The sequence below is a fragment of the Mauremys reevesii genome, linkage group 21 (assembly GCF_016161935.1).
Source record: "Mauremys reevesii isolate NIE-2019 linkage group 21, ASM1616193v1, whole genome shotgun sequence".
Taxonomy (NCBI): Eukaryota; Metazoa; Chordata; order Testudines; family Geoemydidae; genus Mauremys; species Mauremys reevesii.
The window spans coordinates 6261824-6289013 of NC_052643.1; the positions used below are offsets into that span (position 1 = coordinate 6261824).

The 27190-nt window shown below is 54.0% G+C and overlaps 1 protein-coding gene across 1 annotated transcript in view; it reads left to right on the forward strand.

Moving 5' to 3' along the window:
* Window positions 1–2408: 2408 nt before the first annotated feature.
* VWA5B1 (von Willebrand factor A domain containing 5B1) overlaps window positions 2409–27190 on the forward strand; it is a 72558-nt gene continuing 47776 nt past the window's right edge. Inside the window, exons 1-8 of the mRNA XM_039509567.1 lie at window positions 2409–2537; window positions 16277–16394; window positions 16868–17054; window positions 17816–17977; window positions 18403–18622; window positions 19474–19619; window positions 20069–20200; window positions 20693–20817. Of these exons, the coding sequence (XP_039365501.1) occupies window positions 2518–2537; window positions 16277–16394; window positions 16868–17054; window positions 17816–17977; window positions 18403–18622; window positions 19474–19619; window positions 20069–20200; window positions 20693–20817 (1110 nt within the window). The 5' untranslated portion in view covers window positions 2409–2517. The remainder of the gene's footprint in view (window positions 2538–16276; window positions 16395–16867; window positions 17055–17815; window positions 17978–18402; window positions 18623–19473; window positions 19620–20068; window positions 20201–20692; window positions 20818–27190) is intronic.

Here is a 27190-nt window from a genome sequence, read left to right on the forward strand (position 1 = left end):
ACTTCTTCTAAGGGCAGTTTATTCCATAATCGCCCACTAAATTTGTTGCATTTTCCTCTGAATCATATTGTTCTGGCCACGGTCAGTGACCAGATATTGGATTAGACAGACCACCGGTGTGATCCATTATGACAGTTCTGGTTTTCCTGTGATACAGGCACAGACATACACCTGGAAATGGAGGGTGAGAAAGTGAGAGAGCCCTAGAATCAGGGAGAGACGAGGAGTGCTGAGAAACAGAGACACGGGGACATCGCCCCAGAGAGATGGTCTTGCACAGAGAACACCATGGTGCATAAAGAATCTATCCTAGAGGGGCCCAATCAGTTAAATGGACAGTTTTTATTTGCAAGGCTTGTCACAGGCCAGGAGATATAAACTGGTCAATTTTCTCAGGAAAATCCATGTTTTCATTACAGTGTGAGCAGCATCCATTTAAATTTCAAAGTTCTGAAGAACAGCATCTCATTGACCATTTGCTCCTAATCCATCCAGGGTAGCTCCAGCAATAGCCTCATGAAACCATAGGTGGGTTGGAGAATCTAGGCTTGCCCCAGGGCTCACTTAGGGCCTGATCCGAAGCCCATTGGAGTTAGTGGAATAACTTCCATTGATGTCCGCACGCTTTGGATCAGGCCCTTACACTGTTTTTTCTCCCCTGATTTTAGCAGAAGTACTTCTGATTCACCCAGGTATTAAGAGAGAAAAACCAGCCCTTCCATATATCTCTGTTGCATCTGAGACTTTTTAGTCCAAAAGGAAACACAGGGATGTTGAGGTAACGTCGTCAGTGATACTACACTTGATCTGAGCTCAAAGAACTTCCTTTCAACTTCCTTCAATGTGTAATACTATTTAATTTATATTACAGTTCCACCTAGGTGCTATAGAGACACACCGTAAGAGGCCTTCCCTGCCCTGATGAGCTTCCAGTCGAAACAGTAAAGACATGCAAAAGGTGGGAAGGGAACTAGAAGCAGGGGTGCCAGAACAATTTGTATAGTGGGGATGCTGAGAGCCATCGAACCAAACTGTAAACCCTGTATAGAACGGAAACCACTTCAAGCCAAGGGTGCAGCCACACCCCGAGCACCCCTAGTTCCAGCACCTATGAAGCACAGACAGGTGAAGCGACTGGCCTAAGATCAAACAGCAAGGCCATGGCAGAGCCGGGACTAGCATCCAGGTCCCCTAACTCCCAGGCAGGCGGCCTATTAAGTGGGTCACCATTTTGGGTGTCAGGAGAAATGGGTTCGACTCGCAGCTGTACCACTGATCTGCTGCATGATCGTGGGCAAGTCGTTTCCCCTCCCTGTGTCTGTTTCCCCTCCTATCTTTTGTCGGATTTGCTCTGTAAGCGCTTCAGGGCAGGGACAGCTTGTTTATACAGTACCCAGCACAGAAGGGCTCCAATCTTGGCTGCGGCCTCTAGGTGGAATAGAAATAATTTCTGCTGATGGAGAGGATGCCTTGGATCTCATGTGTGCCCCACAATCCTCTGCTTTGCCTGCTGAGGTGCCGCCTTAGAGTGGCCACTGCATCCCACGCAAAGGATTCTGGGACAGGTCTAGGAAGCAAAGAGTGGCTGCTGCAGCTGACTGAGCCGAAGCCAGGAGACACAGAATACGGACGGGACGGCATAGGGTTTCAGAAGAAAGCAGGGAACAGTGTGGCGAGGGAAGGAGGGAAGATCTTATTTTTTGCCAAACTTCATGGTCTCAAGACAGTCTCAGAGGAGGCCAGTAATGGCCGACACAGCCTGCTTGGGAGGATTTATAACACTTTTATTTTAAAAGGCTAAGGGAGAGTGTTGGCCGTGGGAGGGGCGGAGAAATGTAATAAAGGAATGTTTGGGGTTTTTTTTCCTGTTAGATTGCTATGAAAAAAACTCACCCTTGGGAGAGAAGTGCCTCGATCCGCGATTCTCGTTTGGGCACTGCGCTGTGATACAGTCTCTTGGTAACTTTTCGATTTCAAGGGCAATATTTGTCTGCTGTAACTTTCTCAACCAGCCTGCCTTCTTGCTTATCTTATCTTTCCAGATGCCATGGTCAGAAGAGGTACCTTAGAGAACCATGGGTACATTAGCTCTATCGGCCTCATCTCCTCTGGCTACACAGATGTGTGAATGCTGCAGAGAGAGAGACTGGCCATTTTGACACACAAATGAGTGTCAGCTCCTTGTCCCTTGCAGCTACGGAGCTAAATGCTCCCAAACAAGGCAGAGAGAAATGATGCAAACTGGAGATTTGCTCCATGTCCTTAAGAGATGGGATGGGGGGGGGGGGGGGAGAAGGCGCTGAGAATGACAGTGGTGTGTGTACAGGGTGATTGTCATGGTTACCTCTCTGACAAAACAAATGGCACCACTTAAGGATGGTCACCCAAAGAACCCTGGAAAAGTGTGTGTGAATCAGCTGGAGCTGGGTCCCTGCGATGTGAAGCAGAAGCCTTGGCAGGATCCCAGCCAGCCCGCAGGAGCTGGAGGGGAACGGTGGAGCTTGGGCAGAGGGACACATGTTGCTGCAGCTTGCAGGGTAAGGCAGCCCCAGAGGACTTAGCTGTGGGGTGTGGGGGTAGCAATGGAGCCCGGACCCCCCCGGGAGCATGGGCAGGACGCGCACTGGGGGGGTGGGGGGGGCTGGCTGGGATAGCTAAATGCCACATGTTGCTGAGGTTTCTTCGTGTGCAGAGCTCGCCTCCCCCCCCCCCCGCGCCCCATGCCTGTCTGCCTCCTGATCGGGCTGGCTCGCTGGCTTCCAGAGACAAAAGGCGGCTGAAGCGGAGCCTGCTGCCGCCTCCCCGCTTGGCCGGCCTCTCTGGGCAGCCGCTCGCCCCAGCAGCCGGGCTTGGACCATGGCCGGAGCCGGCGGGCGCGTGTGAAGTTCATCCCGGCCCCCCCACCCCTCCTCCCTCCAGCCAAGGTAGGAGAAGCAGCCGGCTGCTTTCCGCGGCTTCCTTCCGCGCCCGCTCCCGGGGCGCGCTGGCCGCTGCGCAGGGCCCGGGGGGGGGGCGCATTTCCCAGGCGCTGCGCGGTGCCTCGTCGCAGCGCGCAGCGCCGTGCTGTTAAAAATCCCGGGCACAATATTTCTGCGCGCACGAAATGCGCAAAGTGCCGCTCTCCTGCCCTGCCTCTCCCCGCTGCAGGGCACGGACGTGCTCCCGGCCCCCCGGGCCGGGCGACAGACCCGGCCGGGGGGGGTGACAACCGGCGGGGGGGGGGGGTCGGAATATGGGGAGGGGGAAGAAAAGCCCAACGGTCTCTTCGCCTTCTGCCCCCCTCGCTGGGCGGAGAATTAACTTCACTAGCCCCTGCGGGGGGGGGTGTGTGTGGGGGGGGGGAGAGGTTAGATTCACTAGCCCCTGCTGGTGTGTGTGTGTGTGGGTGGGAGAGGTTAGATTCACTAGCCCCTGCTGGGGTGTGTGTGTGTGGGTGGGAGAGGTGAGATTCACTCCCCCCTGCTGGGGTGTGGGTGTGTGTGTGTGAGAGTCACTAGCCCCTGCTGGGGTGTGTGTGTGTGTGTGGGGGGAGAGGTTAGATTCACTAGCCCCTGCTGGGGTGTGTGTGTGTGTCTGTGTGGGGGGAGAGGTTAGATTCACTAGCCCCTGCTGGGGTGTGTGTGTGGGGGGGGGGGAGAGGTTAGATTCACTAGCCCCTGCTGGGGTGTGTGTGTGTGTCTGTGTGGGGGGAGAGGTTAGATTCACTAGCCCCTGCTGGGGTGTGTGTGTGTGTCTGTGTGGGGGGGGAGAGGTTAGATTCACTAGCCCCTGCTGGGGCGTGTGTGTTGGGGGTAGATGGGGAGCCGCCGGGTGCTGCGCAGGGCATCGCTGGCGCTCCCTGTGGTGCACAATGACCTTGCCAGGGCACAGCAGGCAGCGCAGCAGGGGGTTTGCATTACACAGCTCTGGGGACAAGCCGTGGGAGCCAGCCCAGGGCGGCGGAGCGGGGCAGGGCTAGGGAGGGAAGGCAGCCCAGCCCCACCACACAGTGCAGCTAGGCTTGGCTCCTGCAGCACTTGGCCAGCAGCCCCCCAGGGCCAAGGGCTTTACTTGCAGGGGGGCTTGATTTGCTCCATCCTCCCTCAGGAACCCTCTGCCCCTGCCAGCTGCTGCGGGCCGCTGGGGCCAAAAGCTGGCTTCCCCCTGCAGCGACTAGGGCCCGGCTTCTGCACGAGCGTGCCAGCACCCCGCTGCCATCCAGCGCGGCGTGGGAATGCTGCCCAGCAGGTTTTTAAATCCCCACCCTGGCAAGCTGGCTTGGCAGCCCTGAAAGCTGAACCCAGGGCCTGGGCAGGACAGGCACAGCCCATAGGCAACAGCTGATGGAGCTTCTCCCCCCAGCTAGGGAGCCTCACCTCTGTCCTGAAGAGACCCCCCCCCCCACAGGGATGAGAGCACAGGCCCATCTCTTGGGCCCTCTCAGGCCCTGAGTGCTTTGCTTAGACCAGCCTTCCAGGGGGCCAGTTAGCACCAATGTTGGTGGCCGCTGATCCAGGGGGACGAGTGGCTCCATCCTTGGTGCTAAGTGATGGTTGAAGGGACAGTCTCCCGTGCATCTGAGGCCCGGGGCTTTCTGCCTGCATCCCGGACGAGCTGGCTGCACAGGGCGCCTGTTCCCGCAGGATTATGTGCAGGTCCCTGGCTCTGGGAACCAGGAGCTCAGAGCACCAGGTTGGCCCCCCAGGACAGAGATGAATGACACCCGCTGTGCTTGCAGAGAGCATGTTGCAGCCCAGCAGAGACAGCCGGCGGGCGGCAGCAGCCTAGAACCCCCCTGCTAGGTCCGGGCAGGGCTGCTGGATGGTTGGGACTGGGGAGCAGGGGCTCCTGGGGAGGCTGCAGATTGCTCCTGAAAATCTGCTGGCAAAGACTCGCTTTCCCACCTACGGTCTCGGGCCACCTGGGGCAGGGCTGGCGATGAAGGGCCAGACACCCCCCCCACACACACATCCTCATGGGCTCTAGTGCCTGATGGGCATACAGGTGCGTGTAAGGCCACCCCCCCGCCAGCTTGTAAGTGTCATAACAGACCTGGCTCTTGCCTCAGCCCAGGGCAGCCTTCCAGCAGGGCGCACGTCTGGAGTGGGGCTTCTGCCTGGGAAGAGAGACATTGAAGTCAGCCAGGAACCGTCTCTGCGGGGCTCTTCCTAGGGCTGTTGCTGTGGGATACAGCCTGGCAGTGACCCTTCCCAGGGAGCCCACCGCTTTTCCCTATGAAGCAGGGCCTGGGATAGATCTAGGGGAGAAGATGCCTAGGGTTAAATAATCCCGTGCTTCAAGTGCCTCTTCCACCAACCATCCTCACCGCTGGCTCGCAGCACATGGGAAACAAAGCACCGAGTCCTGGCCCTGCCCCTTCCACCACGTCCAGCAACTTGAGGAGAGGAGGCCAAGCTGCCATAGCACTGAAGGGGAGGCCTGCAGCTGCTGCAGCCTGCTGCTCTGCCCATCAGCGCCTGCCTGCCCCACCCCTCCCCATCCCACCTTGGAATCTGAAGAATCACTACTGGGAAAGAGCCTGGAACATGTGCAGCTTCTGACCTCAGTCAGTGGCGATCCACTCCCCAGATCAGGCAGGGGACCCATCACCAGGCTGGCCAACCCACCCAGCACCATAGGGGACAACATGCATCACCAGCTGACCCAGAAAACTTTTAAGGGAGCCCTGTGTGGTTACGGTTTTGTCAGCACATCACCATATTCCAAGACCCACCACTAGAATGCAGCCCCTGCCTGGGAGGTGAAACGCAGCAGCTGTTTTTAACAGCACACGGCAACACAGAGATAGCAGATCCAAGCAAAACTACAAGGCGAGGCTAAGGCTGTGTCTACACTGCAAGCGAAGGCACAAGTAGGCCTACCCGCGCTCGCTCTACCCTGGCTAATAAGAGTAGTGTAGGCAGAGCAGCAGGGGCTAACCAGCTCACCCAGGGGTGCTCTGGTGTCTAGCCTGTGCTGGAGTGGAGCCCCTGCTGCCGCCTGCACACTACCATTACCCATGCTAGCCTGGGTGTCCCTACCCATACTACAGTCACAGCTCCATGCACGTTGCAGTCCTGCCCTAAAGGTAGGTCTACACTGGAGCTGGAGATGTAGTTTCCAGTTGAGGTAGGTATTAGCTAGCACTGATTGGGCTAGTGTGCTGAAAAGGGCAGCTGCACAGGTGGCAGGACAAGCGAGCTGCCCCGGGGGCAATCCCCAGGTATGTACTGGGGCACTAACTCACCCTGCCACCCCCTGTGGCCAGGGCTGAACTGCTATTTTTAGCGTGCTAGCTGGATCCGAGCTAGCATGGGTGTGTCTACCTGAACTGGAAATGAGACTTCCAGCTCCACGTTTCACTGGGCGTCTGGCAAGGCTGGACCTTGCTTACCTCCGACTTCTGACAAGGACAAATGGCTGAAGGGAACATCCTGTGCTATATAGCAAAGGCACCACTTGGCATCCATGCTGGCGGCCGCGAGGGTCTGAGTGGCTTTGGAGACCAAACCTCTCTCATCCCTAGGGGGCAAGCTTTCCAAAAGAGGGTTGGGGTGCATTGGCCTGGCAGTGGTGGGAAGCTTATGCAATTATTGCTTATGTTTTACTGGTTCTGCAGATGAACAGGTCTTCATTTTCCAGTTCCATCCCGTGGGAATAGCCACTGAATTCACTTTGACATGATAGTAATAATGAATGGCCATAATCCATCAGGTCCGTTCTGTTTTTAGTCTAGACAACAGAACCCAGGAGAGATGCTCATAGATCACAAGAACTGCCCGATTGTAATCATCCTGACAAGCCACTGGATGTCAGTGTTGATTGATACAAATGAAGCTGAAGGAATATTTACCCAGCGGAAGAAAACTGGTCTCTCTCTTCATCAAAGCAGCTTGAATGTGGAGGAGATCTGATCTCCTCACATCTCAGGGCTATGCCTGGTCTGTTCCTGGACAAGAGACCTCCGAGGAAACCCATATGTTCCAGTTAATTAAGCCACTGTTCCCTTAGTCATTATTGATCCAGTCCCCCAGCCTGGCATTAGGGAGGTGGTGTGCTGTCATGGGGCTCATCTTTCTGAAAAGATTTACAATGGAGGTCCCGAGTGCTTGTGGTCATTAAACATCCCAATGAACTTTTTGCAACAGTGGGAGCGATAGCCGTGGTATCTTGGCCTATTTCTGGCTGGGTTGTTACATTCCACCTGGCTAAAATTTCCCCTGTCGTTTCAATTGGATGCAGTATTTTTCACCTACAGCCTTAAACTGTTGCATAGCATTCTTATGTGCTGTTAAAGAGCTTCTGGGTTCCACTGTAGGAAGGGCTGCATTTCTGTGATGTGGCACACGGCCCTTCTCCATTTAATTCCAACTGGGGGGAGGGGGGTTCGTTGAAATAGTTACTCCTGAGAGTAGAACTCTGGTTCCCAGAGCTCAGCAGGGAGATGCGGCTGTAGCCTGTGTGGAGCCCAGAAAAGGTGTGGCAACATAGTGGCTTGTGGCAGGAGCCAGTCGGGCATTGCGTGGCTTAGTTCATGCACAGAGACAGTTTAATATCAGATCCGCTCTGGTGTTCAGACTCTCTGACCTTCTTATTACTTATATTACAGTAGCACAGAGGAGTCAGTCAGGATCAGGCTGCATTGTGCTAGGTGCTGGATAAGTATTCATGAAGACAAGGCCCTTGTGCGATCAGGGTCTTCTCCATCTTTGCCTCCCCTGATGCTACAGGCTGGGGGCAGCAGTGGGGAAATGCTGAAGGCAGCAGGATGCATTTTTGGAAGGGGGGTTGATTTAGGGTCTAAAAGTCCCGTCCTGTCCCATCATCCCGAGCGCAGACTAGCAGAATAGTCTCACTTTAAATGCGAGCTCAGTTGCAAATATTAAAAAGTTATCAATTGATTATTAACGCTGCCGTTCCAAAGCTGAGAGGTCAGCCTGGATGCAGTTACAACCAACCCCCGGGTCAGTTCTCCCTGCCATTCCTAAATTCTGACATCCTCCCCGACAGGACCCAGACTGGGGTGCACAGTGGCTGGCTTAGCCTGCAAGCAGGACCAGCCATTCAGAGAGCAGCAGCCACCATGGCAAAAGCATAAAACATAAGGGAATGTTCCTGCAAGCAACCCCATATTGGCTGCCTGAGGAGTCACACGCCATTGTATCTACCGGCCCATTCGCTAGGCTGTGGCATCATTATTATTAACTGTACTGCAGTAGTGTCTAGGACCCATTGTGCAAACATAGAAACAAACAAACAAAAAGACTAAGTTCTTTTGTGCAAGGACCAAGTGCTCTTGCCTACCTGCAATCACAATCCAGTCTGTTTTTCTCTTGACATTTAATGCAAGCAAACAAGCCCTAAAGAGATCGATCTACCCTCTCTCTTTAATAGAGTAGACATTTAGGAGCAGATTTTTAAAGGCTTAAAGATGCAGATGGGATTTTCAAAAGTGCACCCATCTGCATCTGTAAGCAACTAACCTTTAAAAACCTGGCCCTTAGAACCTGATCCAAAGCTCACTGCAGTCACTAGAAAGACGTCAATGACTGGCAAAGGCCCTCGCTGCTGTGCAAAGTGGGCATAAACCACTACTTTCAAGCTTGTTAGTGTGTAATAAAATTTATTCTTGAAAACAAGGCTCTGTACTTTGCACGTCACTGCTGCCCTTCTCGCTTATCAATCCATCAAGCCACACGCCCATAAAACTCCCCCACCTGAAGAACATCCATCCACCATAAAACCATCCAGAGTGTCAACCTGCCACATGAAAAGCACAATAACTCACACCTCCATCAAACTCCCTCACCATTATGTATGCAGAGGATCAGACCATTAACAATACAGGAAAAGGCACCTCAGCAACATCACTGCATCCAGGAGTTTGCCTGACAAACCACAAGTGAATCTGCACTTCACTGCCCCACTGGCAGTTCCTCACCATCAGTTTGAAAGCGGATTCATGGAACATGCCTGATGTATGGAGCATGCTGGCCGGCCGTGTATAGGGAATGCCAGTCCAGCTGCTGGAGCACTGTAATCTTCATTTACTTTTTGTTATGCAAAAAGTAGCAGGTAGATATGACGATCCCTGTGTTAGTCAATGGACATTCATTGCTGATCAGACATCCCTACTTTACTTTTGGTTACAGCTGTGCCGATAACTGATCTTTCAGTTAGTTCACTGGCTGAACTGAAAAACTGAAGTAGAAAAACCAAAGCAAGTTTTTGGCCAACTTAAAAAAAAATGTTTTGGGTCAAATGCAATGTTTTGGATGTTTTTGATCTTTATGTAATCTTTTTTGTTTAAAAAAATTTGAAGTCAATTTCAAGACAAATAGATGTGGCAAATTGAAAATTTTTGCTTAGAAAATGTCAAAACAAGATTTTTGTTTGTTTGTTTGGACTGAAACAATTCAGTGAATTTGTATCAAATTCACAGAATTTTGCAGTTGACCCAAATCTGCATTTTTTGGAACCCCCTCCCAAAGCCAAATTTGAATGAAACTTTCCCCCCCAGCGCTACACTCAGTCTTTGCTGTGTGCGTAAGTGAATCTGTATCTCCTGGCGGATGCGTAATTAGGGGAGCACGGTAAAAGGGAGCATGCAAGGACACAACCAGCTCAGTATTTTTGGGTGGAACAGGGCTGCCTTTTGCTCTCCTGGGGAAGGTCAGCTATCAGGCCAGCTCAGTGTCTGGAGTACAGACAAGGCCAGAAGGTACCAATCGTAGGGCTCAGACAGCAAAGTGCAGAGCACAGAAGCAGAGAGCACAGTGGGAAGCATGGTAGGCAGAATTCCTAGCTAGCGGAGAGCAGAGTGTGGAGGGCAGTTTCTCATCCACTGCTCCTTACCACATCACTACAAAATCCTTGCAGTGCTGTCTGACTGAGGACTTCAGAGAAGGGTAGAATCATCCTTCCCATCATTTTCCTGTATAAAAATTCTCTCTTTTGGTCCTCCTCTCCGGTGCATACACTTGATGGCGTGCTTGACACAATCTGCAGCACGCAGTCGTTCCATTCAGCTGTGATCAGCTGCACGGTGCCTTGCAGAGCAGCTTTTGGCATCGTCTCTTTGCTGTACTAAGGGCCTTCGAAGGTGAAGCAGCGGAAAGAGTCGTCGGCGCGATTCCTTGGTTACGATGCAGCGTTTGTGCCTCTAGAGTCCTAATGCAGGTCTGAGGAGGTGCCCCTCACAGATGAGAGCAGCTTGAGGCAGATAATAACCAGTCCCCTCCTAGACTGGCTACGGAGGCAGCGTGGCCTAGTGGATCGGGCATTAGGCTGCGAGGGCTTGTCTTCACGTACAGCGCTACAGTGGTGCGGCTGTAGCACTTTAGTGAAGACGCTACTATGCTAATAGGAGAGCTTCTCCCGTCGGCGTAGTTAATCTACCTCCCCAAGAGGTGGAAGGTCGGTATAACTACATAGCTCAGGGGTGTGGATGTCTCATCGTTATACTCATGTAGACTTGGCCTGAATCAAGAGCCCCGTGTTCTAAAACTGGTTCCGCTGGGTGCCCTTGGCTGAGTCACTTTCCCTCTCTATGGTCTGTTCAGACGGTGAACTCTTCGGGGCAGGGACTGTCTCTCGCCGTGAGTTTGTGCAGCACCTAGCGCACAGGGGATTTCTAACAACAATAACAAGGCAGCAATGGACAGGCGGGGAAATGGTCAAACAGAGAGGTGGTGGGGCCGTTAGGTAACCCAGGGATCTGCTGCCCTGTGCAGCAGGGACTCCTCTGTTTTCCAAGATCCTAAATGCTTCATCCGGGTTGGGAGGAGAGGAGCCACCGACCGAGCCTATTCAAAACACACTAACAGCCCCCTCCCTTGAGCACATAACAGAAGGTTTGAATGTGTTTGCAGGTGGATCTGGTGCCTCTTTCCAAGGAGAGCTGGTAACCCGCAGCCCTAGCATGCCAGTGCCTTCCTGCAGGCAGTGGATCTAAACAGCCGTGTATACAGCAGGGGATGGAGGAATCTCAGTGTTCTAAGAGGCTTGGCATGAATAACTGCCCATAGCTAGTCCCAGTGTCTCTGGAGCTCCATCTCCACGGTTCTCCCAATAGACCCTGACTCTCTTCTCAACCGTCTCATTGCCCCCAGCTCTCCCCACACCTCTCCAGTGGGTTCCCAGCTTCCTTACAGCGACCAGATTCTCCAAGTGACAAACCAGGACAGTTGCTGCCGGGGAAAAGGGATGTACAGAATCAGACAGGAAGGTTTTGGCTGGGGGAGGGAAACCAGTGGGCTCATGGAGGAGGTGGAAGAAATACAGGTTGGCTCCCAGTGCCGGGTCAATCTGAATACTTGCACCTGTCGCTCCCAAATTCAGACCTGGCTGCAGCTTGAGCATCCCCCTCATAAGAGGCAGGACTTGGGTGTCCTGCCTAGAAAGGGGTTTCTTTAGTGAGGCTGTTGGACACAGACAGACCTGGTGGTTCTCTCTGGTTCCCTAGCTCCCAGGCTGGGCCTGCAGAAAGGAGGCCCGTGTGGTGGGTGTGGGCCTGAGGCATTGTCTATTCCAAGCCTCTCGGGCCTGGCTAGTGAAACATGTTCATGTTTCAGTTCTGGTAACAGCCACAAAGGCGGCTCATCCCCTGGAAGAACAAAGCCCCTTGTAGCTACTGGTGTGACCTGGGAGGGAGGGGGACGGGACGAGGAAGGGAAGCCAGTAGGAGCCTAATGAAAAAGAGACCGCTTGGGAACGACGGATGGGGCACGCGGGTTTGAAGCCGGCTACGGGGATGCTGTCGCTGCTGCCCACTTGACTGTGAACGAGCCCAGGAGTGTTTTGCTCTGCTGGGTCCTGGGGGATGAGAAACCCTTCTCTTCTGAGAGCCATTGAGCCCTTGTCAATGGCTCTGAGTGCTAGGAGCACTTAGTTAGCACTCAGCCACCCACAGCTGCGGCGGGGAGCAGAGCCACCGCAGGCAGGCAGCGTGGTGTCTGCTCCGGGGGGGTTATAGCTCCACGCTAGTAGGATTCACCAGCCCTCGCGGCCACCAGGAAAGGTTGGGAAAAGCAGAGAGACAGCCTGGAAGCCTTTTCATGCCTAGCTACAGAAGGGACTCTCAGCGATGGGTGTGCAGGAAGAGCAGCGGGGTGGGGGGGATGTAGGTGGAGCTGGGAGGACCCTCCCCCCCTACTTCTCATCACCTTCTCCCCGCTCTTCAGGAGGAAGGCCTGTGGCGAAGGCAGTGGCCTGGAATGCAGAAGCTCAGCTTAGCCACTGACTCCACGTGTGAGAGTCACTTGCTCGCCCAGGGTGCATCTAAACTGCGATTAGACGCCCACGGCTGGCCCAAGCCAGCTGACACGGGCTCGAGGGTCCCAGAGCTCACGCTGCAGCCTGAGCCCATGTCTACACCCACGTTAAACAGCCCCACGATGCCTAACTGCAGGGTAGACACCTCCTCAGTTCCCCCGCTGTAAAGCCAGGAGGAGGAGGAGGAGGATCTCTCGTGGAGGGGTCACTCCCCAGCCAGTCCATCCCCTCATGGCCAGCATGACACAGCAGCCTCTGCTACAGTAGCACCTCCTGTCAGAGACCCCGTGGCCATTTGCCCCTTCTCAGGACTCACCCTCCAGGCAGAGCACTTACAGTCCCCATCCCTACAGAGACCAATAACCAGGCAGTCTAATGACCTGATGCCAGGCCTTCAGCCCCACCCTGGGCCCAGCAGCCCATAACCCCTTGCAGCAGGAGGGCTTTTTACACCCCTTTTCCTGCCGGCAGGGAGGAGAACACAGACCTGCCCTCTCCTCCGGGCTCCAGCCCAGGGACCCTGTACTCAGCAGCTAAGGTCTGCTGCCTCAGCCTCATTGCTGCTTTCCTGGGCCCTTTCCTACCTTCATCTGCCTCTGGCCCATTTCCCAGAGCAGCTCCTTCCAGTGCTTTGTCGGGAGCAGGGTGGGGGTGCCAGCCACTCCCTGCCCACTTCACAGCTGAGACAGAGTCCTCTTCAGGCTCCCTGGCAACCGCTTTGAGCTTGGTCTGCAGCTCTGACCCCAGCGGTTGATGGTCTGCCAATGAGCCACAGCTGAGAAGGTCTCTTAACCCTTTATTAGCGGTTGCAGGGTGGGGTTTATAGGTCCCATCACACCTCCCTTTCTCCCAGGCTTGTCTATATGGATTGTAAGCATTTAGCCCAATGGGGCCCTGAGGCTGCCCGCAGCTCCTAAGTCCTGTCACGTAATAACAACTATGGCCCCCAGCCTTCTCCCCAGATGGGATTGTTATTGTTTGCGTCGCCATGGTGCCTAGGAACCCACGTCCTGGCTCAGGGCCCCGCCGTGCTAGGTGCTGTGCGAACACAGAACAAAAGAGACAGTCCAGGCCCCAGAGAGCTGACACTCTACGTGTGCCCTTGAGAACCCACCTACGTTCTCCCCCAGCAGTAGAATCCCGGCTGTCCCGCTTCTCTGAGGGAGCTGGGGAGAGTGTTCATTGCAGACCCTCGTGCACCGCCACGCTGGCCAGAGCACTTTGATTATTGCTCTCAGGGACTGTGAATCAGCAAAGCATAGCGCTAGAAGTTGTGAGGGATGCAGCTAATATAAATGATCTCATCCTCTTCTAAGCCCCCGCACTTGTCGTTGTCTCACGTCCTCTGTCTGGCCCTTTGGGAGGATGAGAGACAAGGCCGCTACGGAGCAAATGTCCCCTGTAGCTCTTCTTGACTCTCTAACACAGCCTGTGCTGCCTCCTAGCACCTCACCGCACAGGGCTCCTATGTGCTGGCTGGGGTTAAGCAGGCACAGAAGACACTGTTGGCTATGCTACAGCTGCTCCTTCCTCGGGGGAAGCTCCTTCCCAGCTTCCACCTGGCCAGAAGAGGAGGCCAGGTGCTTGATTCCGACCTCACCCCACTTAGCCTAGTGTAAATCAGGAGTAGCTCTGCTGAAACCAATGAAGCTGCACTTGGATAAGTGAGGGGGGAATCAGGTCTCAGGACTGGAGACTGAACCCACCTCTCCAATGTGGCACAGCAGAGAAATCCCATCCGCCAGGCCTGGCTTACTCCTCTGTCCTCCTTTCTAACCTGTCTCCTCCCTTCTATTTTCCTTTTTCACTCAGTTCTTTCTTCCATTTTCCTCCCTTACGGCAGCCTCCTTCCTCCCCGACCTGGCAGATCTCACTTCCCCAATATCCTGACTGGCCTTTGCTATCTGGAGATGGTGTGTCTGGATAGCTAGATTATTCTCAGTATCCCAGCACAACTATTCTGGCTTTTCCCCCTGCCGGCTTTATAGCATCTATCAGATTAGCTTGGAGGATCCTTGCACACAGCAGGCTCCTGGGTTTCTTAGGGTATGTTCTCCCTGAAGTCCTGGTATGTGATTGCAGCCCATGTAGACACACCCCTTAGGGTGCAGCCAGGCTGGAAGAATCATGGTCCTATTGAGCACCCAGCTCCCAGTGACTGGTGGCTCCTTTACACAAATGCCACTAACTTTCCACAGTCTCTGGCTCACTCTCTCACACACGCAGGCACAAGCAAAGTTTTCTTTCCGAGCAGAGACACTGATCTGCAGCTTCTCTGGAGGGTTAGGCAGCAGGGGAGCACCTATGCTTCCCACTGCACATTTCCCATGGAAAGTGGGAGATCGTGGGTGGAGCAGGGCCCTGGCAATCGAAACTGGGTTTTATTTCCAGGTCTGACACAGACTCTGTAGCCCAGGGATAATAGAACCTGCATCACAGGAAGGTTCTGAAGTAAGGTCTGAGTTTGAGATCCTCAAATGGGAGGTGTCCTTATTGTTACTGTTAGTTTCTCATTATATTTTCAGAGTCTTGCTGTCCCTTAATAGCACTCATTTAAAAAAGAACTAGATAAACTCATGGAGGATCGGTCCATCAATGGCTATTAGCCAGGATGGGCAGGGATGGTGTCCCTAGCCTCTGTTTGCCAGAAGTTGGGAATGGGCGACAGGGGATGGATCCCTTGATGATTACCAGTTCTCTTCATTCCCTCTGGGACACCTGGCATCAGCCACTGTCGGATGACAGGATACTGGGCTAGATGGTCCTTTGGTCTGACCCAGAATGACCATTCTGATGTTCTTACTAAGTAGCCCCATCCTGGTAAAGGCCTTATTAACCCCAGGGTTCCCATAGCTCCATCTTGCTGGCCTCATGTGTTCTGTACCTCATCTTGGTTAGCCTTCGCTAGTACTTAAAGTCCCATATCCTCATCTCAGCCACTCCTAGTGGACCCCTGTTAGTCCACTAGTCCCACTCTAGTTGGCCCAGCTTAGCTCTGCTGCTTTTCCACTCAAAGGCATGGGTGAGCTCCTGGCCCTAATGACTTGTTGTATTTGCCTTTCGGGACATTTGCCTCTAAAGGTGCATTTCATAACACAGAGTCGGCCAGGAAATCGATGTCGTTCCCTGCGGCTGGCTCCCCCTTGGTCAGACAGAGCATTGTGTAAATCATCCAGAGCCAGCCAAGGAGCACTCAGGCTGCAGCTATCCCTGGGAATTCCTGACCGTGAGCGAGTCTGGGGAGTTCTGGACAGAAAGGTACCTGCAAGATCCTTATCTGAATTCCTCTGCCAGTCAGGCTGACAGACATGTTGGGAGAAGATTAGCTAAAGCGGAGGTTATTGAGAACAGTTGCAAGGAAAATTTAATTAACAGAAGCATTAGAGGCAACAACTTTAAGGAAGAACAGCTCTGCTAAGGAGGCAATGATCTGAGTCAGACTTTGCAGGAGTGATATGGAGACAGGGGGAGTGTGGAAGAGGAGTCATTGCATTTGCCTTGAAATGCAGGGGGGAAAAGGGAATTAAAATAGCCAGCATTGTGTTGTTGTCTGGTAATGGGCAAAGAAATCATAGGCCGAAAAGAATATCTGTCTATCTCCATACGGTTCTTTCTTTCATGAGAACTTTCATGGTTGTAGTTTGTTATCATGGAGAAACTTTACAATTTCAATGAAAACAAAAGCCAGAGGGGTGTGTGTGAGAAAGTTACCCAGTTCTGCTATAGGCAGAAGCACAGCCGCTGGAAGGAAGTTTGATCCTGCCCCTGAAATACCAGCATGCCCTTGGTACAGTCCATGCAGATTTAACTTCAAGATGTTCCCAGGTATTGGAGCGAATGGGGATTCACGGTGTCTTTCCCATCATGGTGGGAACGGTTTACTCATCTCCACGCCATGGGCTGACTTGGTCGTTCACCGTCACCGGTGAGGAAGTGAATTCCTCATTATCAAGCGGGAACAAAGTTTTTCTCTAGCACCCAAGTGTACAGGCGAAGAACCATTGCCATTTTCACCCTCCACCAGATCCACGAGATGCACGCCACCGTTGGCAGAGCAAGGGGCTGAGGCAGCAGTGCCAAATCCAGGACCATCAGTTATCCCTACAAGTCCTCCTTGCCCATTAGAAAAGACAACGTTACAGGTGCAGCTTGGGGCAGAAGGGTCCCGGGGTGGGTGGGGGGAACATGCCACTAACACCCGTCCCACTTTGCACTGCTGTGGCTCATCCTCACCGTGCAAAGGGAAGAGAGGGAAGCTCAGCAGAACGAGATTAGGAACCAGCGGTGTTTGTTGCCTGGATTCCTGTCTTCAGCCCCGAGACCCCTTCAGTTCCACCTTTTGCTATGAACTCTGTACAGGCCCTTGGAGGCAGATCCGGCTGGGGAAGGTGCAGCCTGCCCTGCACACTGGCTTCTGGGACAGTCATGTATTTGCAGAGCCCTTGAGGCTGCAGATGCTGCTGGGAGGCTGCATGATTGTTAATGCCGCCAAGGGCCTGTATCCGAGCTGCAGCTCTGCTGCCTGTCCCCAAGGCTGTCTGAGGCACTGGGACTGTTTTGGGCTCCAGCAATCAGGGCTCTTTCAGGTGTCTCACGTCCTCCCCCCTCTCTCCAGTCTGCTGCAGGTCCTGACACCCAAGCTACCCCAGAGCCCATAAGCAGGATGCCAGGGCTCATTAACCGGACAAGCAGCTCCCCCCTCCCACTCACAGCCTCCGAGGTCACCTCTTGCGTCAGCGGCTATGCCTTTGGGATGACCGCCTCCCTGACCTACGGCAACCCGGAGGCCCATCCTTTTGAAGGTAAGGTTCCGTTCCCTGGTGTGCAGGCAGCATGGATGGTGCTCAGGGGTCAGTATGGGACACTGGTCACTGCTGGTGTTAATATCAGCCTGAGTCCGGCTCAGCAGCCTCCCCGTTACGGACAGGGTACAATACTTGCTACTGGTGCAATCGTAGGGCCAGATTCTCTCCTGAACTGAGAACCGCTTGGCATAATGGAGGGTATTGGGGAGTCAGTTACAGCCACCTGATTCTCAAGACATAGCAGCTCCAGCCACGTCCCCAGCCCTCGCATAGTTTAGAGCAGCCTAAAGGCTCCTCTAACTTACAACTGCTGGCTACGGTCCCTAAGGGACCATACGCCTGCTGAGAATTTGTGAAGAAGAGCTGCATTCCAGCCTGCCCCTTCTCCAGCCCACATCCCTGCCCTCCCCTGGCATGTGCCAAAGTGGGTGAGGCATGCTTGGAGTAGGAGCCAGCTGAGCTCTCCTCCGCTATCAGAAGACAGCTCAGCAGAGGACCTGTGGCCAAATTCTGGCCTCTTTGAACGGCAAAGGTGCTGGAGCTGGGAGAGGATTGGGTCCCTAGCGTGTTTTTTCTTACAGTTCCAGGCTTCTTGCCTCTCGCAGTGTTTGCTCCTGCCGCTGGTGGTGCCAGAGGAAGGAACCTTTAACAGGGTGTGTCTCCTCCTGGCCACCACACCAGAGCACAGGACCGTTGGTGGGGAGTGGTTGGAAACCTCACCCCTAGGGTGGCTGTTCTAAGAGCCTTCCCTTTGGCAGGTCTCTTTGTCTACCCACTGGATGAGTACACCACCGTGGTTGGGTTCGAAGCTGTTGTTTCCAGGCGGGCTGTGACCGTGCAGATCAAAGACAAAGCCAAGATAGACGACTGTTACTTGGACTGCGGGAGCCTCCCCAATGGAAGAGCGCAGGATGGCAGCGGTAAGGAGACCCTTGTGATTTGCAAGGTCCGGGGGAGGAGTGGGCAGGGGAAGAGGAATCCAGTTGCTTTTAAAGGCTTCATTAGTTCTGGAAGCTCCAGCATACGAGTCTAGAAAGACCCATTAAATTCAGGGAGCTTTGGATCAGGCCCTGTCTGAGTCGCAACAAAGAGACAAGCAATTCTCCTTCCCTGATCCCAGCCCAGAGCAGGATGGCTGCGGAAGCCCTTCTAATGCACCTGATGCTATTGGGATGTTGCTGTGGGTTGTCACTCTGGGGACAGGAAAAGCCATTGCATGCACTTACCACTGGCAGCAGGGGCTGGTGCAGGAGGAGGGAGACCTGGACAGTGAGGTGGTCTCAGAGAGGAGCATCCTCTCTGGCATCTACCCAGAGCGTCTCTCCCCCGTGACCTCTCCCTGCAGGAAGGATCGTGCTGGATGAGGATTTGGAGCGAATCGCCTTTGTGGCCAACCTGGGCGTGATCCCTCCGCTGAAAAGCGTGTCCGTCTTCATCAGCACCTCCTCGGAGCTGCAGACTCTCCCGAGCGGTGCTGTGAGGGTCCTTCTCCCAGCCGTGTGCGTCCCCAAGGTGCCCCCGTGCGGCGCGGAAAGCACCAGCCTCTCTGGACATCAGCTCCGAGCGTAAGGGGGAGCCAGAGTCTCCGAGTGGGTTTGATTTTGAGGAGTGGCCCAGATGCTGTGGTGCTGAGTGAATTTAGGGTGACCAGACAGCAAGTGTGAAAAATCAGGACCGGGGTGGGGGGTAATAGGAGCCTATATAAGAAAAAAGACCCCAAAATTGGGAGTGTCCCTAGAAAATCGGGACATCTGGTCACCCTCAGAGGGATGCAGAAATGCCCCCATTCCTCCAGCGGCCTTCTCTGGAGTAGCCCCGGCCTCCTATCTATACCTCCAGGGGGCTGAATGGCTGTAGGGTTGGGCTTGAATTCCTCCTAGATTGTTAGGAGCTGAAGGCCACGTGCCATTGGAACGTTTCTGTGAAAGCCCATTTCCCCCAGCTCAGCGGCCCCCACCGTATCTTATCAGCAGCCTCCCTTGCAACAGACTGGTTGATTGGCAACACCCGCAGCTCCCCACTTCTGTCCTCAGCTCCCCTCTTGTGCCCCAGCTGCCCCTCTTTAGCCATCTCCCCGTCCGTCTCTCCTTTCCCAGCTCCCATCTTCATCTTCTGATCTGCCTTGCTCTGTGCCCCGCCGGTGCCCCTGCTCACCCAACAGGCTGCTGGGGATGAGTCCAAGGAGCTGAGATGCACGTGCTCCTGGAGCTGAGCTGGAGAGGCGAGAAGTTCGGGCTGGCGGGTTGCTGTCTAGGCCCACAGCCCTGCAGAAACGAGCTGCTGGCTGCATTGGGAGCTGCCGAGGGAGGCAGGGAAGCTGCCAGTTGCTTTACCCCCAGCCGCGGGGCTGTGTTTGCAGTGCAGGGCATGGGGCAGGCCCCGGGTTTGCAGCTCTGACTTGGTGCCCTCTCCTCAGCAGAGATCGACATTCCTGCGGAGCTGGGAGCCCGGATCCGGCTAACAAGTTCTGTCTGGCCCAGCTGCTGGAGAGCGAGGCCACCAACCCCACTGAGTACGAGTTCAGCTTCCACCTGGAGATCCGGGGGCCCTGTGTCCTCGCAGGTGAGAGCACCAGGGCTGCCGCTTGACAACCCCCTCTAAACATTGACAACAGCCCCCCCAGACAGAGTCGGTTTCAGCACGATAACCCTGCCATGGCACCAGCTGTTTGTCTGCCAGCTGCAGCGCTGATGAGTGGGTGAGACCATCTCCCTCCCGGCACTGATTGCTATTTCTTCCTGGGGCTGCACTTCTGCAAATGACGCTTCAGCACCCTGCCCTGTCACATGGTACATTGGGCACCTGGGTGCAGGCAGGAGACCAGGCACATTAGCACACGCAGATCCTTACTCAACCCTCTGGTTCTATTACACCGTGCCCCCTCCCCCATCTCCCCACGCCAACTCTCTCTGCTTTCCCCCTCTGAGCCCCAGCTCCCCCTGAATTCCAGCTTCGCTGAACAGCTTCTCCACCCACTTCATACCTGCGTCGCATCCCCCTTTCCTGTGCAGGAGTCGAAAGCCCAACACACGAGATCCGAGCTGACGCTGACCCCTCTGCCCGCTCCGCCAAGAGCATCGTGATCACACTGGCCAACAAACACACTTTCGACAGACCGGTGGAAATATTAATCCACCCGAGCGGTAGGTGGCCTGTGTTTTCTGTCCGCCGTTCGCCCCCTTTCTGGGGGTCCCTCCCATTCCGTTGTCTGGGCAGCAGGTGCCATTAGTTCTGTCTTTGCACATTGGAGGTAAATGCTCCTCTCGTGGTAAACGTTGAGCCATCTATGTGAACTAAACCTCTGAACCTGCTGGGACGTGCCCATTCCTGTCCCATAGTCCCCAGATGCCGATGTAACCCACACACCTCCTGGGTGTGGTGTCTGTCCCATCTAGTGGCACCGAGACCACTTCGCGAGAGGTATTAATGAGTTTGCTCTACAGCCTTAGCTAAGGGCCATATGGCTTGAGGCTCATGCACTAAGCTCCAGAGGCCCCAGGTTCGATCCCGCCCGCCGACACGTGGGGTCTGTCGGTGTTACACCAGCTCGAATGCTGCAGCCTCCCAATTCTGTCCCTCGGCATCTCTTGCAAACAGTCTAAGGCTGTTCTCTGCTTGTCCCTCTGACCTTCCAGAGCCCCATATGCCTCATGTCTTGATGGAAGAAGGTGACATGACCCCTACAGCATATGAGCAACACCTGAAGGGGAGAAATGATTTCATTAAAGGGACCAAGAAGGACCCCAGTGCCGAGAAAAAGGTAAGAAGGAAAAGGAGTTTGCCAGTAGCAGAGGTTTTATCCAGGACTGGAGAGGACCTTGCCATGTGGGGTTAGAAGAGGCAGCAGCAGCATGGGGTTCCTCTGGGAATGGACCACAGGGCTCTGGTTACATGTTCATCCCAACACAGATCACATGGGACCAGTAATCCCTGCAGTCCAGTAACCTGCCTGCGAGGGTGCAGAGTTAGCTCAGGGGGTCTGAGTGCCTGGGTTAGCCTAGCCCGGGTGCGAACATCCCCACAGCAAAGCCTTGCCCCAGGACTGTGTCCTCACTGTTTCTGCACTCACCATGAGTGTCTGGGGGCAGAGCCCATGGAGCCTTGTGCTGAGATGCTCTAGGATCTCTTCCCAGACAGTTGTGTCAATTGCAGGAAACTTTGCCCTTCGTGGGGGAACTGTGGGAAGGCACCGGAGGACTCTCAGTACTCAAGTAATTTAGCTTGTGTTACTGCAAAGTGTGTGGCTTCCAGCCGGAGTTAAAGCAGAACCCAGGCTCTAGCCCCCTCCCCCTCAGCTCCCCCAAGCCCGATCAGCTAGCCAGGGCTTAAAGCACCTCCTAACCTGGGCAGAAGGTTTTTGTGTGTGGACTGTAGAGAGCCTTGGCCCGGGATAAAACCCAGGTAAGTGCTTGGTTTAACTCTGTTGTGAAGACATGCCCGAACAGGGGCTTAAGGTTGATGAAGGCAGAAAAATTCTGTAGCACTCCTGATTAACTGAGCATGGGGTGAAACTCCGTCATAGAATTAGTGTTTATAACCATTAGTATAGTATTATAGTATATTATAAATATTGAGTTATAGTATTGTTATAGTATTAACTCCATTACTTATAATCATAACAATTTAGTTATAATGACAAACACCTTAGATTGCGAAACAAATAGTCACTGTGTCTGCATAGGTGGTCGGCTCCAGTGCGGAATGGGTAACAGCATGCACAAATGGCTACCTGTGGTCATGTCCCTTTAATGCAATTCTTTGATTTGCGTACACAGTCATGGCACATTGACATGCAATGTAGCTGTGCAGGGGGTGTCAATTGGTATTGGGGGTACTGAGTGCTTCTGAAAATCAGGTCCCAGGTGCCTCAAGTCAAAGACCTAACTCGGAGGCATCCAAAATCAGTGGCCACTTTTAAAAATTGCTGTCCAAGGTCACACAGGGCGACACTATCAGTACCGGTGATGTAACCTATCCTAGCGCCCGGTCCCACGTGTCCTGGGCCTCTTCAGGCTGTCACGACGACAGTTTTCTGGGTGGTTGTTGTGACTGTTCATTACATGTAAGACATGTTGACAATTTTCTTGTAGTTCTTTTCTTTCCTGTGCAATCAGATGCAATGATTAGAGCCTCGTCTGTAGTACGCTGCAGGCTTCTCCTGTAATTCCGTTCTGAGTGTGGCAGGTGGAAGGATACGAACCTCCCACGCTGCTGCTCAGACGCCTGCCTGATTATTCTGTCTTGAGCCTGTCAAATTATCCAGTGGGTGTCTGACTCCAGAACCATTTTCCAATATGAATCCCACCTGCATGCCTGGGGGGACTGGAGGCGTGATCACACTGGGAACAGAGCAGCTAAGTATGGCTGGTGCCATAGCAATATATGGTTACACAGGGCTTTCCGTCCCCTATAGACATGATTTAGTCTCTAACGGAGGAGCCATTGAGTTGAGTGTCCTGGTAGATTACAGGCTAGAATTGCCGCTCCTGAGAGCATGACATTGAGCACCTCTTTGCTTAAATGAATGAACATGGATACTTCAGCATTAATTTCCCTTCTTCATTTTGTTATGCAAATAGTTTGAATTGGATTATGAGACAACTGCTCTGGAATCAATTGGCAGCTGATGAGATCTGATGAGTTTATTGTAATTGGATAAGGATGAAGGGAGTGGGGGGGAAGATATGGGACGGATGAAACATCTTCCCCAGAGCAGCTCTGACTCAGGGTGTGTCTACACTGCAACGTAAACCTGGCTCCGACTCAGGCTCAAGTTCTAATCCCCCTTCTGTCTACACACAAATCTCTCAGACTTGGGCTCAGACCCAGAGTCCTATGACCCCCTCAAGGGTGGAAGCCCATCAAGGTGGTATCCAGGTTTCAAGCCCTATTGTTTTGCAGTGTAGATACGGTCCCCCTCCCAGGCTCGGGTCCCTGGAGTCCACCAAAAGTATCCCACAATTCAGTGGGCCGACTTCCTTTGTCTTCTCTCTTCCACGAATTGCCAGTCAACTCCAGGGAAATGGAAGCACCCCAACCTTGCTCTAGTACAGCAGCTCGGCATTTAACCCTTCCATTTTATTCTGACCTCTGAGCTGCAGCCACACCCTAGGAGAACCTTCGGCATTTGCAGTGGATCCCGACCAGAAGTCCTTCACAGAGCGCACTGCCCCGTGGGCGCAGGAACACCGCCAGATTTCGGTTAGTCTCTGGAGTGAGGCTAGCAAAACAACTGATTTTAGTCAAAGTACCGGGAATGACCATTCATACCCCCAAAGAGCGAAGAAGCTGGCAAGGCTGGAAATTTACCGGACCGGTGACCAGTGCAGGGAATGGAGTAAGTGGCTCAAGACGAAGTACCTGAAAACCAGGGACCGCAACTGCACTTCTGGCAGCTCGCTGACACTGTGCCCATTTTGTGATGAGTTTGATCAAGTGCTGGGGACGGCGTCGAGCACCAAAGCCACTGGTGGGGCCTGATCACCTGGTCAGGACGGTGCCCTGTGAGCCCCAGAAGCCAGCACAGAAATCGATGGGAGCCAGCAGGAGGTGCCGAATGAGGCAAATGAAGTGACGCTGCTGATTAAATGGATCCCAGAGGAGGCTTTGCCACAGGAGCAGCTACAGCACATCCTGGGGCCAGCCTCAGTGGAGCTTTTTCATGCCCCCCCAGCGGAACAGCCCGCTACGGAACTGGCCGCACAAACGGGAGAGAGCGAGAAACTGCCTGTGAGCCTGGTAAGTTTCTGGCTCCATTTTTGTGTTTACTAATATAGGAATGGGAGGGATTTCCCTTCTGTGAACCAATGCAAAAGACTATACACCCTGGGTAGCAACGTGCATCCACTAATGGTGGATTGCATGCCAGGGCCCTGGCATCCTTCCCCAGGGGCGGCTCTAGACATTTCACCACCCCAAGCACGGCGGCATGCCGCGGGGGGCGCTCTGCCGGTCCCGCGGCTCCGGTGGACCCTCCGCAGGCATGCCGCCGAAGGCAGCCTGCCTGCCGCCCTCCCAGCGACCGGGAGAGCACCCCCGCGGCTTGCCGCCCCAGGCACGCGCTTGGCGTGCTGGGGCCTGGAGCCGCCCCTGTCCTTCCCCTCCCGCACCCACCGCTACGTGGAATTCAAACTGGAGACCGAGAAATGCAAACAGTAAAACAAGCACGTAGAAGTGACGTTTTCCTGGGAAGGTGCACGTTTTTGCTAGTTCATTCTGGTTTGTTAAAATAAGAGCCTTATATTACCTTCCCTGTATGTTCGCCACTCGGCCCTAACCCACGAGGTGACAAGCCACCCGAAGAGACAGAACTGTACAGGTGGCGAGGGGGACAGGCAGAGGTTTCAATGAAGCCCAGTTCTGTAAAATGTAGTCCATGCAGTCCCTGGGTGACAAACCATTAGTCCCAAATCTGCCTGGGGGGTGGAATTCAGCCAAGCGAAAGGGGGATGGCACAAGAGGTCTGTGTGTTTGCATGCAGGCCTAACAGGCTGCATTGGAAGTTGTGGAGAGGCACTAAGACATTCGGATACAAACGCAGCATCCTGCTGATTCCCTCGTCGTGAATTCTGACCCAGTCCTGGGTGCTGACAGCTGCAAACTTTTCCCAGAGCAGGAACTCCAGAGAAGCAGTCCCGTTTCAGGGTCGTCTTGGCAGCTCACCAGCCCACTCCACTCGTAGCTGTGCAGTTCAGTCACCATACGTGGGAATACGTCAGTGGCATCCATGCTCAGTGTCCCACCAGCAGCTTCGACGAACACCTCGCTTTGCCAGTCGGGCACCACAAGGACTGGTCCATCCTCCAAAATGTGCAGTGTCTGAAATGATAGAGAAGCGCTGTCACCAACCTCCCCCTAAATTCCATTTTTTGTTTTAAATTGCGGTTTTGAATTTCCCATTCTCTCAGCACTGCTTTCACTGCAATGAATCCGGCTGGGTGCCGGAAGCTTTCGTGGTCTGAGCAGCTCTCTGCCAAGGTAATGACATTCAGTCTCAGAAAGTAACATTTTCTGTTCTGGAAATTCCAAACTGATTTTTTTCCCCTCGGCTCCTGCACTGAGCTATTCAGGGCAATAACGGTGTGTGATATCAGGTGGCAATATCTCCGCAGCTCGCCCACATGCAGAAGCCTGGCTCACTGGACCTTCACGGCGTGTTCCAAGTGGAAGCTTTTCCAGGATTAATTTATGGTTGGAGTTCTGGACAGGGCCAACAAGCAGGTCGAGTACCAAAGGCGAAGGGACTTGGGCGAGAGGAAAAACATGCCGAGAGAGGCAAGCGGAAAGGCTCGGGCTGGCTTCGCAGCTTGAGGACAGGGGGATGACACAAGAGCAGGCACTTGCTTCGCAGTTCCTGGAACAGGACTGGCGGTTAAAGGAGGAAGAGAGAGGGCTACAGAGAGAATTCTTTGAGCAGCTGCTGTCTCTCATGGCTTCCAGGTGGCCAGCTGCTGCTGCACCTGCCCCACGGGCTGCATCCCCTCCGTGGTACCCTGCCCTGCACTCCGGGAGCAGCTTGGACACCTCCATGGCTGGGTGGTCCATGCACTAGGGCCCTATGAGTGGCTGAGCAGGGCAAATGTGCCCCATGCAGTCCTCACTGGTGAACCCCTCCTCTATGGATGCTTTCACCCGCCCCCCCCCTCCATGGCAAACAGGGAAAGGAAAACAGGGGTCTCAGGGGAGATGCAGTAGCAGGTGGGGTTGTCTCGTACCTAGTTTCATTGTTTGCATGTGTTTATGCTCTTTATTCTCGGTAACTTTTAAAGGTTTGGGTGTTGCTGGTGTTTTGGGGTGTTAAGGGCAACTGGCCTGCCCTGCAACAGTTTCCTATTGTACTTGTCCAATAAATGTGTCAAAATAAAAGTTTTGATTTCATAAAGAAACCTTATTGCCATCACTGCCACACAGCGTGTAGTGTGTATTTCACCTAATAAAGGCAAACACGTGATAAGGGACAACTGGGAAGTGGCATGCAAAACCCAAGTCTCAGTCCTTACATCGGTCATTTACATCAATCCAGACTGTCCCCCCATCCCTTTTCATAGTGGTCATGTCATTCACGAATATAATGCATGACAATCAACCTCCCTGTGACAGGTGACACTCACCTCCCAAGTGCCTCCTAGTGGCTGGGAGCAGTACTGCAATCCTTTCCCCCACTCCTGGCACCCCTTGTAGGCGGCTGAACTCGCTAGGCGGGTCTTCGGTGACTCAGTCCTCTTCCAGGGTATCAATGAGTCAACAAACTGCCTCCCCTCAGCAGGGTCTCCAGCCCCATCTCTGGGTCCTTTAAATCCAGCCCTTCATTCTGGCTTCCAAAGGCTTGTCCCGCCCACTACTCCGGGTCCCAACTCTGGGACCCTATAAACAGCAGCCACGTATGGGTCCCTTCCGTTAGTTGCTGCTGCATTCCCCGGGCCTCTTCCCACCTGCTCCCTTGACCTCCACCCGCTACCTTCGGGTTAGAGTTCTTAGGCCTCTCTCTCCTGGGTCCAATAATAGCCAGTTCAGTGCCTGTGGCCAGAGGGGAACCTCCTTCCTCCCTCTGGTCTCAGCCAAGAACTGACCCACAAAGACCCTGCAGCTCCTTTTAGCTGAGCCGGCTGGGCTCCGATTGGCTGCTTCCATGCAGCCTTTCTAGGCAGACCTGGAGGGCCCACCTCCACTGCTCCTTCCTGGGGTGGGGTGCAGTAGGAGCATTGGGCCGCCAGCAGGGAGCCAGGAAGGCCTGGCACACTTTTTCTCACCCCCCAGCCTACACAAGCCATCAACACCCCCCTACCTCCCGGCCACAAGCACATTCAGACAGGTACTGGTCTCCCTCTTCCATTGGCCCATGCAAGTCCATAAGGTGGGAGCACAAAGCATCCCTGACTTCTGTTGCCCGGGTGCATCCAGCTGCAGCTGTGGCAGGTGCACTTTCTGGCTGAGTGTAATGGGCCAGCGGCCCCTCGCTGCCATAGCCCCATTCGGGGGGAAACGGCTCACCTCTGGCTTCACAAAGACTGCGACGAGCACAACAAGCCACAGGGAGGCGGACAGCACTGATGTCATTGGGATGCAAATGGTTCCGTAGACATCTCCAAGGGGATTTCAGCCTGCCAAACTCATTCAACCACCATTCTCCATCT